The 16,292-nt window shown below is 45.8% G+C and overlaps 1 protein-coding gene across 1 annotated transcript in view; it reads right to left on the bottom strand.

Moving 5' to 3' along the window:
• LOC126184433 (uncharacterized) overlaps positions 1–16,016 on the bottom strand; it is a 133,012-nt gene extending 116,996 nt beyond the window's left edge. Inside the window, exon 1 of the mRNA XM_049926825.1 lies at positions 15,869–16,016. Within this exon, the coding sequence (XP_049782782.1) occupies positions 15,869–16,016 (148 nt within the window). The remainder of the gene's footprint in view (positions 1–15,868) is intronic.
• Between the last annotated feature and the right edge of the window lie 276 nt (positions 16,017–16,292).

Below are 16,292 nucleotides of genomic sequence, written 5' to 3' on the forward strand. Positions count from 1 at the left end.
GGCCATCGTCAACACACCGTTTGGGCTGTTCCGGTTTAACTGCCAAAACTATGGCATCGCTAGTGCACTGGCCATCTTTCAGCGTTACTTGGAGCAGCTCTTGCGGGATGTGCAAGGTTGAATCAACTACCTCGACGACATCGACGTCACCGGCCATACCACGGATGAACATCTCAGTCATCTGCGACAATTGTTCCTGCGCCTGCAGACTGAGGGCCTGAAATGCAACCTTACTAAACGCTCCTTTTTTTTCAACCTGCTATCTTCTACCTGGGTCACATCATTTCCGCGATGGCATATCACCTACCTCCTCCCACATCGCCGCTATAGCGGCCCTTTTTCGTTCGCGCGACGTCCACCAATTGCGGTCTTTCCTGGGTAAAATTGCTTTCTATCGAAAGTTCATTCCCTTCTCCGCCCACATTGCAGCGCCCCTCTATCACCTATGCCGAAAGAACGCGCCTTTTCATTGGTCCCCGGCTTGTGAATCGGCTTTCGAAACCTTAAAGCGGAAGTTGCACTCTGCAGCGTTTCTAATGCCATTTAACCTCTCTCTTCCTCTCCTCTTGGCTACAGATGCCTCGGACTATGGTGTTGGGGCTGTCCTTTTGCACCATCTACCGGATGGATCGGAACGCTCGGTGGCGTACATATCTAAATCCCTTACAGATGCCCAATGCAAATATTCCCAAATTGAGAAGTAGACCCTAGCCATCGTGTTTGCCTGTACCAAATTCCTACCGTACCTTCACGGTACGTCTTTTCACTTAATCACTGACCATAAGCCCCTTGTTGCCTTATTTTCCCCGTCAGCCCCGTTACCCACGAAGACTTCCCACAGCCTACAGCGATGTACCCTATTCCTTTCACGTTTTAGGTACACCATCCATTTCCAGCCCACCTCCCAGTATGCCAACGCCGATGCCTTGTCTCAGCTCCCCTCCACCCAGGATTTGGGATTCGATTCACTGTACCTTCTTATTTTTCAGGTCGATGACGACATACAAGATGCGTTAGCTGCATTCCCAGTCACAGCTGAGAGGGTGGCTGCAGCGACGACCACAGATCCGCTCCTGCAACTGGTGTGCTGCTATGTTCTCCGCGGCTGGCCGACGCTTCCTCCACCTTGCGCCCAGGCTGACCTCCGATTCTTCTTCTCAATCTGCCATCAACTGGTGGCCATCAATGGGGTGCTCCTCCATACGGAAAATGACTCCAATCCACGAGTCATGGTACCAACTTCCCTGCAATCCCAGATTCTCCACATCTTACATCAAGGTCACTGGGGTATTGCCCGGACAAAAAGCCTCGCACATTGCCATGTCTTCTGGGTAGGCATGACGTGGAGCACATGGTCTGGGGTTGTCAGCAGTATACCAAGGCCCTTCCCACATTGCTCTGGTCCTTCCAATCCTGGCCGGCCGCTTCCCTCCCATGGGAACGCATCCATGTGGATTTTGTGGGACCTTTCCTTGGCGCTTACTGGTTACTCATCACCGATGCCTACTCCCACTTCCCTTTCATTATCCAATGCTCCTCTATCACCACAGAGAATACCATCATGGCCCTGTCAAACATATTTTCCATTGGTATCTGACAATGACCCACAATTTTGCAGTCAAGAGTTCGCCAAATTCTGCCACAATAATGGTATCCACCACGTCTTTACCCCTCTTTTCCATCCCCAATCCAATGGAGAGGTAGAGCGCCTTGTTTGTACTTTTAAAATTCAGATGAAGAAGTAGATGAAGGACCGTTCTCCGGAAGAAGTTCTTATGTTATTTCTCAGTACCTACAGGGCCACGCTGGTGGGTGACAAGAGTCCAGCCGAACTGCTCCATGGTCACCAGCCTTGGACCCTACTCCATCTCCTCCTGCCGCAGGTCGGACCTCGCGTCCTGCCTGGCGCTTCTTGATATTGATCCGGCTCCAAGGTGTGGGCTCACAGTTGTGGGCTCTGGCCCAGCTGGCTTCTGGGAGTCGTTATCTGGCCCCATGTTCAGTGACTGTTCGACGCATGCCTGGATGGCAGTGTGGTTTCATGTCACGGCAACCAACTGCGTCCTTGTTTCCTCGAGCAGCCGCAGCCCCAAACGCTGGTTCCTCTCTCTCTCCCATCGCTGGCCCCTTCCTTGAGACCTATGTTGATGCCCTCTCCTCAGTTGGTGGATGATCTTCCCAGAGATAGCCAGCAGACGCCGTCTGCTAGCCCCATGCCACCACATACTCCTGACCCGGGGCAGCTCCAGGACTTTCCCCTGAACCCATTTCCCGGCCCCTCTTCGGTGCAGTCTCGGTTGGACGACGCGGACCTCCTCATGCCGCTTGCCCAGCTCGACATCGCCCCACAATAGCCACTGCTTTGGAATTCCATCCGCATCTCATGGAAGGCAGCGCCCTACTATCCGCCGGTCGCGTTCCACCGCCTCCTTCAGGAGGACGTAGCTGCAGATTAGCCTATGGCACCAGGCTATATTGGTACTCTCTCCCCCGCGGTCGCCTGTGCCGCACCAGCTTTTCCAAGGGGGGAGAGTGTTATGCTGGAGCCAAGGTAGCCCCTGAGTGCTGGCAAATCATATTACATCACAGAGGATGTCTATGTCCAAGGCGTACCAAAAGCACCATGGTAAACACCAGCTATTTACATACAAGATAATGGAAACAGACATTCCGAGCACTACTTCCTGCAGGGGGAGCTCAAGCCACAGCCTGCAGGAAGTATCACTACGGCAAAGCCTGACTGGCTGGAGACAGCTATTTAGGCGCTATATCCAGTCCCGAAGTTCAGTTCACTTTGGAAGCTGACTTCGTGGACTTCGACCGTGGATGATTATGTCTTCGTCTCTGAATTGGACTTTTACTAGTGTGTGTGTCTGTGTGTGCGTGTGTGTGTGTGTGTGTGTGTGTGTGTGTTACCACGAAACTTTGTGGAAAATTAGAAGTGAACTTTTGTTTGCCTCAATTAGTAGACTTTTACTGGCACCGTTATTGTTACGAGGGTGACTCAAATGAAAACCATAAATTTGTAATAACAAATCAACATTTCGCGCCGTTATCCTGTAAGTTGGTAAGCGTGCTACAAACAGCGTGCAGAATGGCCTGTAGGTGGCAGCATAGTGCAGATGCACACATACCGTCGCAGTATCAGTATAAAGATGGCCGCCCCACTTGCGACTTGCACCAGGGAAGAACAGCGTTCTGTTATTGTCGGTTTATGTGTAGTGAAGGTGTGAAACCTATTGAAATTCATGGACGAATGAAGGTTCAGTAAGGTGATGCATGTTTGTCACAGCAATAAGTCCACGAATGGAGTAGGAAGTTCTCAAATGGTGTGACTTCAGTGGACGATGCTCCTCGTCAGGTGAGGCACAATGAGTTGTGACTCCACAGAACATTGCAGCAGTTGAAGCCATAGTGAGGGAAAACCACCGAGTGACACTGAATGACACTACAGCATGTTTACAGATTAGTCATGGGTCAACACACTACGTTGTGCATGATGTGCTCCAGTTGCACAAAGTGTCTGCAAGATGGGTGCCACGGCAGCCGACTCCTGAAATGAGAGAACGACGTGTTGATGCTTGTGAATAACTTCTTCGGCGCTTTGAACGAGAAGGTTCAAATGGTTCAAATGGCTCTGAGCACTATGGGACTTAACATCTGAGGTCATCAGTCCCCTATAACTTAGAACTACTTAAACCTATCTAACCTAAGGACATCACACACATCCATGCTCGAGGCAGGATTCGAACCTGTGACCGTAGTGGTCGCGCGATTCCAGACTGTAGCGCCTAGAACCGCTCGGCCGGCGAACGGGAAGGTGATGGCTTCCTTGCAAGAATCGTTACTGGGAACGAAACCTGGGTTCACTTCCACCAGCCAGAAACGAAGAGAGCGAACAAGGAATGTCGCCATTCCTCATCACCACACCTAAAGAAGTTTCGAACAGAACCATCAGCAGGGAAGGTTACGTTGACTCTCTTTTGGGACGAAAAAGGCGTCATTTTGGAGCATTACATCCCTAGAGGGACCACTGTCACCAGTGCATCATGCACAGATCTCCTAAAAAATCATCTGCGGCCTGCAATCAAATCAACATGACAATGCAAGGCCCCACACTGCCCGAACAACAGTTGCAACAATCACAGACCTGCATTTTAAGTGTCTTCCTCATCCACCATACTCACCAGACCTTGCCCCAAGTGATTTCCATATGTTTGGACTACTCAAAGACGCAATGGGAGGAAAGAAGTTCCGTTCTGATGAAGAGGTACGCCACGCGGTGCATGAGTGGGCTACCAAAAGAATTTTTTTCTAAAGGAATTTATGCACTTTGTAAGCGCTGGAGGACTTGCATTGGGCGTGGGGGAGATTACGTTGAAAAGTGATACAGCTTTATACCACTTCTGAACAATAAATAATATTTTAAAAAATGTTTAAGGTTTTCATTTGGCTCACCCTCGTACATTTCTTTTTGTTGTTCAGTCACCAACCTTGTAAACTTACATAAGTAAAAGTTGTGTTTGTCAAAAATTGCGCCATCTGGTGTGGCCGAGCGGTTCTAGGCACTACAGTCTGGAACCGGGCGACCGCTCCGATCGCAGGTTCGAATCCTGCCTCGGGCATGGATGTGTGTGATGTCCTTAGGTTAGTTAGGTTTAAGTAGTTCTAAGTTCTAGGGGATTGATGACCTCAGATGTTAAGTCCTATAGTGCTCAGAGCCATTTGAACCATTTTTTTTTGAAAAATTGCGAATTTTCAATCACAACAGTGTCAAACAAATAACACACATTACACTGAATTCCAGAAACAATTTCAGTTAACTCAATATGTCACACGACATAGTTACATGAAAATTTACGAATTTTATTGATGGGTAAAGTGAATAAACCAACCGACATTTCATGAATATAAACCACTAACACTCACACTGGTAATTGCAACCAAATAATTTCGTAGAACCGCGCTACGAGAAGCAGTTCTGGGGAAGGAGAATTTTACGATGCAATGCGCATCCTACGTTTGACTAAAACCTTCACAGTGGGACATATAGCAGACACAATGAGACGCTGGAGCCACTGTGTAGGCCGCCAGCAAAAGCAGCCCTTGTGCCTGTTTTTAATGATGATCCTTCAGAAAGCTTTCCTACAGAACCATGTCTCACTGTAGCCACCTATGTTAAACCTTGCAGGAAAAAAAACAACTTTTATTTTAGTATTATGTAGCAGAATTTAAACACTGCGCTACAAAAGAAACAATGCCTGAGATAGGCTACAGAAATTCTAGTGTGTGGAGTTATCACAAGTACGAACGCTCTGATTGGCCAGGAAGAAAACGCGTGGCCATCAGCTTTAGTATAGGAAATCTACAGACAGAGTAATTCACTCCTTCTCTCGCAGAAAATCGTCGCAGGATCATCATAATAACACCATTGTTAGCTTTAAGTTTTTCTTGCAAATGCGCAGGTGGCTGACACAGTGTTGATAAGTTGATAAGTTGGTCCGTCCCAACCGGCAAGTGACGGTCGTACAGTCTTGTTATTGTGTCAAGGGAATTAGGAACACTAGAGAAAGGGTAAGTAAGTTTATGAAGAGAATGATGTTGTATGATCGCGTGATTACGCGAAGTAGGGCACATCAGTTAAAACTGCAGGGACGGAAATCAGAGAGATTAGCAATGGCAGATCGAGACCTTGACCGAACAGAGGTAGACACCCAGCAAGATAACGTAAGGTAACCTCAGAACAGAACAACAGACGACACAATGCTGCGAGAAATAGAACGTAGGCGGGGGGGGGGGGGGGGTGCAGCAGGACGTAAGTACCGAGCAACAAGGCGCCGTAAGCGGCGCCCAATATACTGGAGAGGTGCAGGAAGATGGGGAAAGTCTTGAATACGTAGAACGCATTGTACTTGTAATAAGAGCCTCCTCACACCCAAGTACAGGCAATATAAATCGAAATGTGTCATCGCACGTTTCACTTCAGTCAGTTGCGGACAGACACGGGAATGTAAACGCAGAACGAAGCGCGTTGGAAGAAGAGGTAGTAGGACCCGTTAATTTGCTGAAAATTCTCCAAGAATTATCGCGCACCATAAAGATGCAAAACAGCGAGAGAAAGCAACAGATACGTGAGCAGAGTGCGGGAACAGCAAAACAACTGCAACAAATGCTTGAGCAGAATGCAGAAACTACTGCGTGAAATTAAAAAACAAAACCTAGAGGTCAAAGAATAATTACGTCACATTAAGGAAGAGGCAAAAGAATCCCGAGATGGGATCGAAAATATAACACTGGGTCGCACGCAATTAAGAACAGATATTGGCAATGTCCAAGTGGACGTGCTGACAATACGGGATGGCACTCAGACCGAAATAAAAACATTGCGTGATGATACTCACGGTAAAATTTCAAAGATAACCGAACAGGTTAATGCAATTACACGCCAAGCAACGGGCACAGCACGACAAATAGTTGAAGATAGTGGGTTGCAAAAACGCATCACGAAACCGGTTCTTACACTCACATCGTAAGCCGACCATCTGCGATGCCACACGCACGTTCTGAAACTTATTAAGAGCAGACGGCACCACGAAGACATCGGCTACCAAAAGCATACTTTTCGGAACAATTCGGACCATCTGATGAAGCGAGAATATTAGCCAGGCAAGACCGCCTTAGTACTGCACGGCAGCTGGCATCTGACTTCTCAGCATCGACAAAACGTGTTGTATCGAGGCAAACTGTGCACAGAGTGTACCTCTGAAACGTCTTCACAGAAGGGAACGTCTAGAGTGGAGTAGTCAACATACCACCAGAATGGTCAAACAGTGGGTCAACGTCCTTTTCACAGATAAGTCCCGATTTGGTCTGGAGAGTGATTCTCGAAGGATTCGCATCTTGAGGGAACGTGGAACACTTGTTCCGAACCAAAACATTGTGGAAAGAAACCGATACCGAGGATGATCTCTAATGGTGTGGACAGGGATTATGTTGACCACTCGAGCACCTCTTCATGAAACTGTTCAGGTGAATCGGCAAGATTTAACTGCTGTCAGGTATCGTGACGAGATCTTGGGACCTCATGTGCGGTTGTTGCGAGGTGTTGTGTGCCCAGATTTCGTACTGATGGACGATAATACTCGACCTCATTGAGCATAAGTGGCTGATGTTTTCTTGCAAACGGAAGATATTGCACGCATGGCGTGGCCTGCTCGATCTCTCGATTTGAATTGCATAGAGCATGTCTGGGATGCACTAGGGACACGGCTTGCATAACGTCAGCGTCCATCAACCACTCTCCAAGACTTGCGAGCAGCCCTACTGGAAGAATGGGCGTTACTGCCTCAGCATAAGATTGATGACGTCATTCACAGCATGCCCGGTCGTTGCCAGGTCTTTATTGCTGCCGGAGGTGGTCACACCTCATACTGAGCACATTAACAAGATGTCTGAATGTATGTCCAAATCCGCTAAGTTGGAAAAAACGAAGAACATTTTTGTCTATCGTTGTGCATGTTGCAGCTGTTTACGTTGTGTATTCTTAACATTGTTTCTACTTTACTATCACCTATTTATTCTGTTTTGTGGCAAAATAAACGCAACCTTGCAAAATTTCCGTTCGTTGCTTTAATTTTGGACACAAGTGTACATTCCGTTTATTTTTATTTTATTTTAATTATTTGTTTACTTTTGAACTCCTTTAAAAATCATTTTGCTTCAGTTCCCTTGTTTTGAAGCTTGTTGGTAGAGCCTTTCCGTTCTTCATGACTATTCCGACAGCTAGTGTCTGATTTTCCTACAAGGTGTTCGGTGAAGACCCAACTGTAAATCGACTACTGGTGCTTGTAATGGACAAAATATGGACTACTATGGCTATCCTACAGGCGGCAGCCCTGTAGCGTGAAAGACAAAACATTTCAAAAAATGGAAACAGCTGCGCCCATACGGGATACGGGCGCTATTCGCATGGGCGATACATTCGCGCCTGTATGGGATAAGGGCATAATGCTAAATGTGTTAAACATGTAAATCCACTGCTGTATAGTAAATAAAGAGAGGAAAAAATGAAAGAAATTCAGCTGGACCTGCTTTTGTGTCCAGACTGACATTTTAATACTGTGGTTGTGTACAAAATACAGACTGATTCTTGCAGAGAAGGAAACAACAAATAGCCGCTTTGAACAACGCCGTTTATTTGCATTCATAGCGACATTACCGGTCTCGAACCTACAGGATCATAATGAGACTGCTTTTCACGTTAAGATATACATTTGTTGTTGTTCACATTATTTTTCGCTTTTTATTCCTTCATGCTGTGAAAATTCCTTACGGTAAAGGTGCCATCGGAACCTCACATCATTATGTTATAATACTGACCGCTTGTGTTTCCTGCAGTTGTGAAGCCTATATGAAACACTTCTGTATACATAAATGCACATAGTGGGAAGCACCACTCACACAGCATAACTGTCACAGTTGTGCTACCGCCATCTTTATACACATACTGCCATGTGACAATAGTTCTCCTTCAAGAATCAGCTGTATTAAGTTGGGCTTGTCAATACAGCATGCAATTAGACATATGGCGTGACACCTACCGGACAGAAGCTTGATGAGCTGAAGAGCGAATGTCAGGAGAGAAGCGCCTTCAGTAACTTCTCGGTAAGTCATTTCCCCTTCTGGAGTTACATGGGATCTGGCGTAATGATTATCATTATTATATGTTGTCTTTGTAAATACTGTAAATATTGTAGATAGTATTTTAAAATTCAAGACAACGGGTGAAGATTGCTGCAGGACAATATATGTTAAGAACACTATCCGTAATCAGTGCACGGATAGGGATGTAATGAGATTTGTTCTACTTGAAGAACATCGAAAGAGAGTGAATACTAATTTTTGGTACATCCTATACACGTGAAACGCGTATGCAAAGCGAAATTACATATCTGAGAGATGAGGACAAAATACTATAGTGTCCAGTTTCTGTAAATTAAATGTGTGTCTCCTCCAGGTAAAAGATATGTTTATTATTCTAAATCAATTTGTATTCCTTTTGTAAATCATTCTGTTACTGTAAAGCAGTTATGTATTCCTTTTGTTTATCAAATGGCTCTGAGCACTATGGGACTTAACATCTATGGTCATGAGTCCCCTAGAACTTAGAACTACTTAAACCTAACTAACCTAAGGACAGCACACAACACCCAGCCATCACGAGGCAGAGAAAATCCCTGACCCCGCCGGGAATAGAACCCGGGAACCCGTGCGTGGGAAGCGAGAACGCTACCGCACGACCACGAGATGCGGGCTTTTGTTTATCATTGTATTGCTCATTTGGATATCACTTTGAAACAATTACGTATTTCTTTTGTTGATATTGTAAAGCAATTATATACTTCTTTCAAATAACCAATTAAAACTCATGTGAAACTTGTGCAAAAATTTGTAGTGACTGAGGACAGTACCTACAAATTTTTCCACAGGGGCCTTTTTCCTTGTTTGGTCCATACTACCTCCTCCAAAAATATGGGAATCAAAGAGCTTGCATTAGAAGAGATGTGTTTCATAGCATCAAAGACGAACAAATGTTCATACCCCTTAAGGTATGCATTTTAGAGCCAATGTTTATTAGATTTTTCTCTCGGTTTTTGTTTATACTATCACCTTTGAAAGTAGTCTAGTCTACAGTCTTAGCAATAAAAGTACCGGTGCATGTGCTCCACTGGCAGAGGTGTCAGTATGATTTTCGTTTACAACTTTTCGACTCGATCGTTCTGGAGCAGGGTACCTTACTTCAAATTGACACATTTTCCCCTCCCCATCAGCCCTCGAAGTTTGTAACATCATTACGAAATCAACCTGTAGAGCATGTACAGTGATCATCATTTTAATTGTGTACTAATCGGTAAGATTTCTTACGCAAATGATCTATGCCATTAACACAATAATTGTAGTAAAAACGAATTACCGTAGTGAGCAACGAGTTGCTAAGAAGAGATAATCCCGAACAACTATGAAGAGTTTTGTGCGTATTTGCAACCAGCTCTGATTGTCAGCTGTTACAGCACTGTCTTGGCGACTTTCACAAGGCAAACAGCACTACTTTCAGAGCAGTTCGGAATTCAGCATGTCGTCAGCAGATGAAATTAAATTAAAATTAGCGTCACCGACTGCACTCAACCACTCCTTTCACTTCCTTATGTTACCATAAAACCACCTTTTCTCGTCACCAATAACGATATAGAATAGGAATGGTCGGTGTGGTTTACGAGCTAATTGATGACGAGCAAGCAGTGATGCACACATGGTCATCCACTGATTTTTCTGATTTTGGCAGTGCACCCGATTTTTGAATCTTCCCCATTGATTGTGTCGCACGATGGTGGAATGATCACAGTTCACCACATCCTCTAGTTCTCGAATAAACTGACGAGGACAATCGTGGTTTAATGCGTTTAACCTATCTTCCTCAAACATCGAAGGTTTTCCTGAACTTGGAAATCTAATCTCAAAAAGATCCTCCTTAAAATGATAAAATTATTTTCTTATCGTGCTCTGTCCAATGGTGTTATCCCCACATACGCTGCTAATGTTTCGAGCTGCCTCTACTGCTATCACTCCTCTACTGAACTTAAACAAAGGGATATATCGGAAAAGTTCCGATTTCTCCACTTGGCACTTTATTTTCTAGAGTTCACAGCTCCACTCACTATCCCCAAATGACAAAATTACAATATGTTAACTCAGATACCAACAGTGAACTATTAAGAAAAAATGAAAATCGATAAAGAAATCTATATGAACCGGATTACTAGTGTCAAAAACAAAAATGCTACGAACTTATGCACCAACCTATTAGCCCGCCTGGCTAGCCGCGTGGTCTAACGCGCTGCTTCCCGAGCGGGAAGGCGTGCCAGTCCCCAGTACGAATCAGCCTGACGGAATAGTGTCGTGGTCTGGTTCGCCGGCCAGCCTATGGATGGCTTTTATGGTGGTTTTCCCTCTACCTCGGCGAATGCGGGCTGGTTCCCCTTATTCCACCCCAGCTACACTATGTTGGCGATTGCTGCACAAACACTGTCTCCACATATGCACATACCATAATTGTGTATTGTGTGTATTGAACCAGGGACCTAGAAGCGACAGAGAGGCTTTGTCCACGCCTTAGCCCTCAGTGGTTCGCAACCCCACAACAGTCTACAGCAGTCCACTCACCCCACTGCTGCCCCACACCGAACCCAGAGTTATTGTGCAGTTCGGACCCCAGCCACCCCCCCCCCCCCGCCCCGCACCCCCCCCCCCCCCATCCCCGGGAGCGTCTCATACCATCATACCAGACGAGTGTAACCCCAAATGTCAAATGTTCACGTGGTAAAGTAATTATGGTGTACACGTACATGGATACAGTGTTTGAACAGCAATCGCCGACATAGGGTAACTGAGGCGGCATAAGGGGAACCAGCCCGCATTCGCCGAGGCAGATGGAAAACAGCCTTAAAAACCATCCACCGGCTGCTCGGCATACCTGATCTCGACCATTAATCCGTCAGGCGGATTTGTGCCAGGGACGGCACACCTTACCACTCGGAAAGCAGCCCGTTAGACTGCGTGGCTGGCTGGGCGGGCCACACCATAATTACTCTACCACACAACCACGCAAACATTTGGGGCTACACTTGTCTGGTATCAGACGTTCCTGATTGAGGGGAGGGGTGCAGTGGGGGCCGAACCTCCACTATAACCCTGGGTGTGGGGCAGCGGTGGTGTGGGTGGACTGCTGTGGCCTGTTGTGGGGTTGGGAACCACTGAGGGCTAATATTTCAGGTTGAAACACGCCACTCCTAGTTACGGGTGAAAAAGTCACGTTATTTGCAATTCATTGATGGGCACTTCTCTTCATGGCTAGAAAACAACGATAGGTGCAGCGGTCGAATCCCACCAAGGTAAAAATTTTTCGTCTTGTCATTTCAGTTTCAATAATTTTACTGGTGAAAAATTTCGACATCTAACATCTGAATGTGCTTAGTCATCAATCCCATTATGTGCTGGGTTCGAATCCTCGTCCCAAACAAAACATTACTCCCCGTTATTTCACGTTTAAACATGTGCGTACTTTGTTACTTATGACTGAAACCATATTTAATATCTTTCGCATTAGTTAATAGGGACAATAGTTGCACTCGCAGGTCCCAGTACAGTGCAAAGGTTTTCGTCACGTAATTTTAAGTTGAAAATGTTTTGGAAATGCAGTTTATTGCAAGAAATTTGAGTTTGTAAGTACTTTAGACTTTGTCATCTCTAATACCATGTTTTTTGGTACTTGCATTATCGTAGTATTAATTTGCTTCTTGATCAATAGCCATACAGAGCAGTTTCGTCCAGTAGACTCTTGAAGTAACTGTTCTGTATAGTCGAACAACTGTTCAAATGGTTCAAATGGCTCTGAGCACTATGGGACTTAACATCGGAGGTCATCAGTCCCCTAGAACTTAGAACTACTTAAACCTAACTAACCTAAGGACATCACAAATGTCCATGCCCGAGGCAGGATTCGAACCTGCGACCGTAGCAGTCGCGCTGTTCCGGACTGAAGCGCCTAGAACCGCTCGGCCACCACGGCCTGCGTCGAACAACTGCAGCGAAAACAGAGCCGAAGAGATTCATGACAGTCACGCTATGAGGGTTGCATACTAATCAGGCGGTACGCAATTCAAGTCGTTCGGATACTTTTGATCAATATAGCATATTTAGCATAAGAACTGTGAAGACAAAGTACGGGAAATTAAGGCTCGAACGAAGGTGTATAGACAGTCGTTTTCCCTCACTCTGTTTGTGAATAGAACAGGAAAGGCACTAAGTAATTATTGTGTTTTTAAATTTCCCATCTGCACCATATTGGATTTTTAAATTTCCCACCAGTGCCATTTTTGAATTCCGATACTGCAATGCTGACACTGCAGGGTCGAATAGAGGGAGCTGCTTGAAATACTTGCCAGGAGGAACATAGCTTTATACTTCCGAGTGCTGAATCTAGTTAGTTTGTAGCCCAGTAAGCATCTAGCCAGCTCATCCCCCTATGGGTTTCATACATATTTTGTTTGATTCTACGTATCTAACATTAAACATTTAATATTGTAATTATAATTAAATATCCAATTACCGAGTGGCTCGGTGGCACATTGAGTCATCACAATTCTTTGCAAATAAACATATACTATTACTAATTACTCGTATATTTATACGAAACTAAATTACATGTGCTCCTATACAACAACACATTTTACTGCTCGAACAGTGTTTTTATGCTACTTGTGAGCTTATAGTTATCTATTTGCTCGTCTTGGTCGCTGTCACAAGCATATCACATCACGACACACTCTCACCATCGGTACTACTGACGTCTATTCCCTCTTCCCCATCGTTGGTGCCGGCCGCTGTAGCCAAGCGGTTCTAGGCACTTCAGTCGGGAACCGCGCGACTGCTACGGTCGCAGGTTCGAATCCTGCCTCGGGCATGGATATGTGTGATGTCCTTAGGTTAGTTAGGTTTCAGTAGTTCTAAGTTCTAGTGGACTGATGACCTCAGATGTTAAGTCCCGTAGTGCTCAGAGCCATTTGAACCATTTGGATCCATCGTTGGTGTTTTCCTTCTCACTCACCGCCTCTTCTCTGTTTAAATGTCTCAGACTTGTGTTTCAGTGTCCAATATTTACTCAGAACTTGTTTACTTCATTGCTAAATGTGTTGTTTGTTCAAAATGGTTCAAATGGCTCTGAGCAGTATGGGACAATATCTGAGGTCATCAGTCCCCTAGAACGTAGAACTACTTAAACCTCACAAACCTAAGGACATCACACACATCCATGCCCGAGGCAGGATTCGAACCTGCGACGGTAGCGGTCGCGCGGTTCCAGACTGAAGCGCTTAGAACTGCTCGACCACACCAGTCCGCTGTTGTTTGTTATAACGTGCAGTAATATAAATGTTTCTGTATTCCTAATCAACAACTGCGCTTAGCACTGAGGGAGTTTATAACTCCTAGCCTGCTCTTAGACAGAACTGTGAACACTGCACTCTCAGGAGTCTGAAGTGCCACGGTCACGTAATGCTAGTAGTCTCTTTCCTATTTTGGGTATGGGGCGAGCTCTTTCGTAAAATGTACTATACTTCTGCTAAGAATGATGTGATCACTTGAGAGAAGTCTTCCGAAGTAAGAGTGATTTCAGGTGTGCCGCAGGGGAGTGTCGTAGTACCGTTGCTATTCACAATATACATAAATGGCCTTGTGGATAACATCGGAAGTTCACTGAGGCTTTTTGCGGATGATGCTGTAGTATATCGAGAGGTTGTAACAATGGAAAATTTTACTGAAATGCAGGAGGATCTGCAACGAATTGGCACATAGTGCAGGGAATGGCAACTGAATCTCAATGTAGACAAGTGTAATGTGCTGCGAATACATAGAAAGAAAGATCCTTTATCATTTAGCTACAATACAGCAGGTCAGCAACTGGAAGCAATTAATTCCATAAATTATCTGGGAGTAGGCATTAGGAGTGATTTAAATGGAATAACCATATAAGCCGGCCGGAGTGGCCGAGCGGTTCTAGGCACTACAGTCTGGATCCGCGCGACCGCTGCGGTCGCAGGTTCGAATCCTGCCTCGGGCATGGAAGTGTGTGATGTCCTTAGGTTTGTTAGGTTTTAGGCGCTTCAGTCTGGAACCGCGCGACCCCTACGGTTGCAGGCTCGAATCCTGCCTCGGGCATGGATGTGTGTGATGTCCTTAGGTTAGTTAGGTTTAAGTAGTTCTAAGTTCTAGGTGACTGATGACCATAGATGTTAAGTCCCATAGTGCTCAGAGCCATTTAACCATATAAAATTAATCGTCGATAAAGCAGATGCCAGACTGAAATTCATTGGAAGAATCCTAAGGAAATGCAGTCCGAAAACAAAGAAAGTAGATTACAGTACACTTGTTCGCCCACTGCTTGAATATTGCTCACCGGTGTGGGAGCCGTACCAGATATGGTTGATAGAAGATATAGAGAAGATCCATACCTGATAGGGTTGATAGGAGAGACAGAGAAGATCCAACGGAGAGCAGCGAGCTTCGTTACAGAATCATTTAGTAATCTCGAAAGCGTTACGGAGATGATAGATAAACTCCAGTGGAAGACTCTGCAAGAGATACGCTCAGTAGCTCGTTACGGGCTTTTGTTGCAGTTTCGAGAACATACCTCCACCGAGGAGTGAAGGAGTATATTGCTTCCTCCTACATATATCTCGCGAAGAGAGCATGAGGTTAAAATCAGACAGATTAGAGCCCACACAGAGGCATACTGACAATCTTTCTTTCCACGAACAATACGAGACTGGAATAGAAGGGAGAACCGATAGAGGTACTCAAGGTACCCTCAGCCACACGCCATCAGGTGGCTTGCGGAGTATGGATGTAGATGTAGTCTCTCGGAGGAGATTGAATACTCGGCATTCTGTATTTCTAGTGTCCCAATCCCGCTGTCATTCGTCAAGTGTCCAGGTACGGATGGCTCTGAGCACTATGGGACTTAACTACTGAGGTCATCAGTCCACTAGAGCTTAGAATTCCTTAAACCTAACTAACCTAAGGACATCACACTCATCCATGGCCGAGGCAGGATTCGAACCTGCGACCGCAGAGGTCGCGTGGTTCCAGACTGTAGCGCCTAGAACCGCTCGGCCACTCCGGCCGGCTCCAGGTACGGAGATCTGACTTATTACTTGTTATGGAACTTGTAATTTCTTGCACTTTATCTAAGTTATCTCGCTGCAGCCAATATGAAATGTGTGAGGTATTCAATACTAAGTTTTAGGCACGTTACCTGAGTGAGAGCTGGAGAGGACGGTGATCCCGACACGGCCGCCAACTGCAGCCGCAGCCTGGTCGAGCGTCAGCAGCTGAGCGCACTGGAACTGCATGCTGGCAGCCACCAGCACCACCAGCTGCGCAGCCGCCGAGGCAGGCGTCATCGTCCGCAGCTGTGTGCGGAAACCACATGCAGGCGCTTGGCTGACACAACTACAGCACGACAATTTTTGAACTACACTACTGGCCATTAAAATTGCTACACCACGAAGATGACGTGCTACAGACGCGAAATTTAACCGACAGGAAGAAGATGCTGTGATATGCAAATGATTAGATTTTCAGAGCATTCACACAAGTTTGACGCCGGTGGCGACACCTACAACGTGCTGACATGAGGAAAGTTTCCAACCGATTTCTCATACACAAACAGCAGTTGA

The sequence above is a fragment of the Schistocerca cancellata genome, chromosome 4 (genome assembly GCF_023864275.1).
Source record: "Schistocerca cancellata isolate TAMUIC-IGC-003103 chromosome 4, iqSchCanc2.1, whole genome shotgun sequence".
NCBI lineage: Eukaryota > Metazoa > Arthropoda > Insecta > Orthoptera > Acrididae > Schistocerca > Schistocerca cancellata.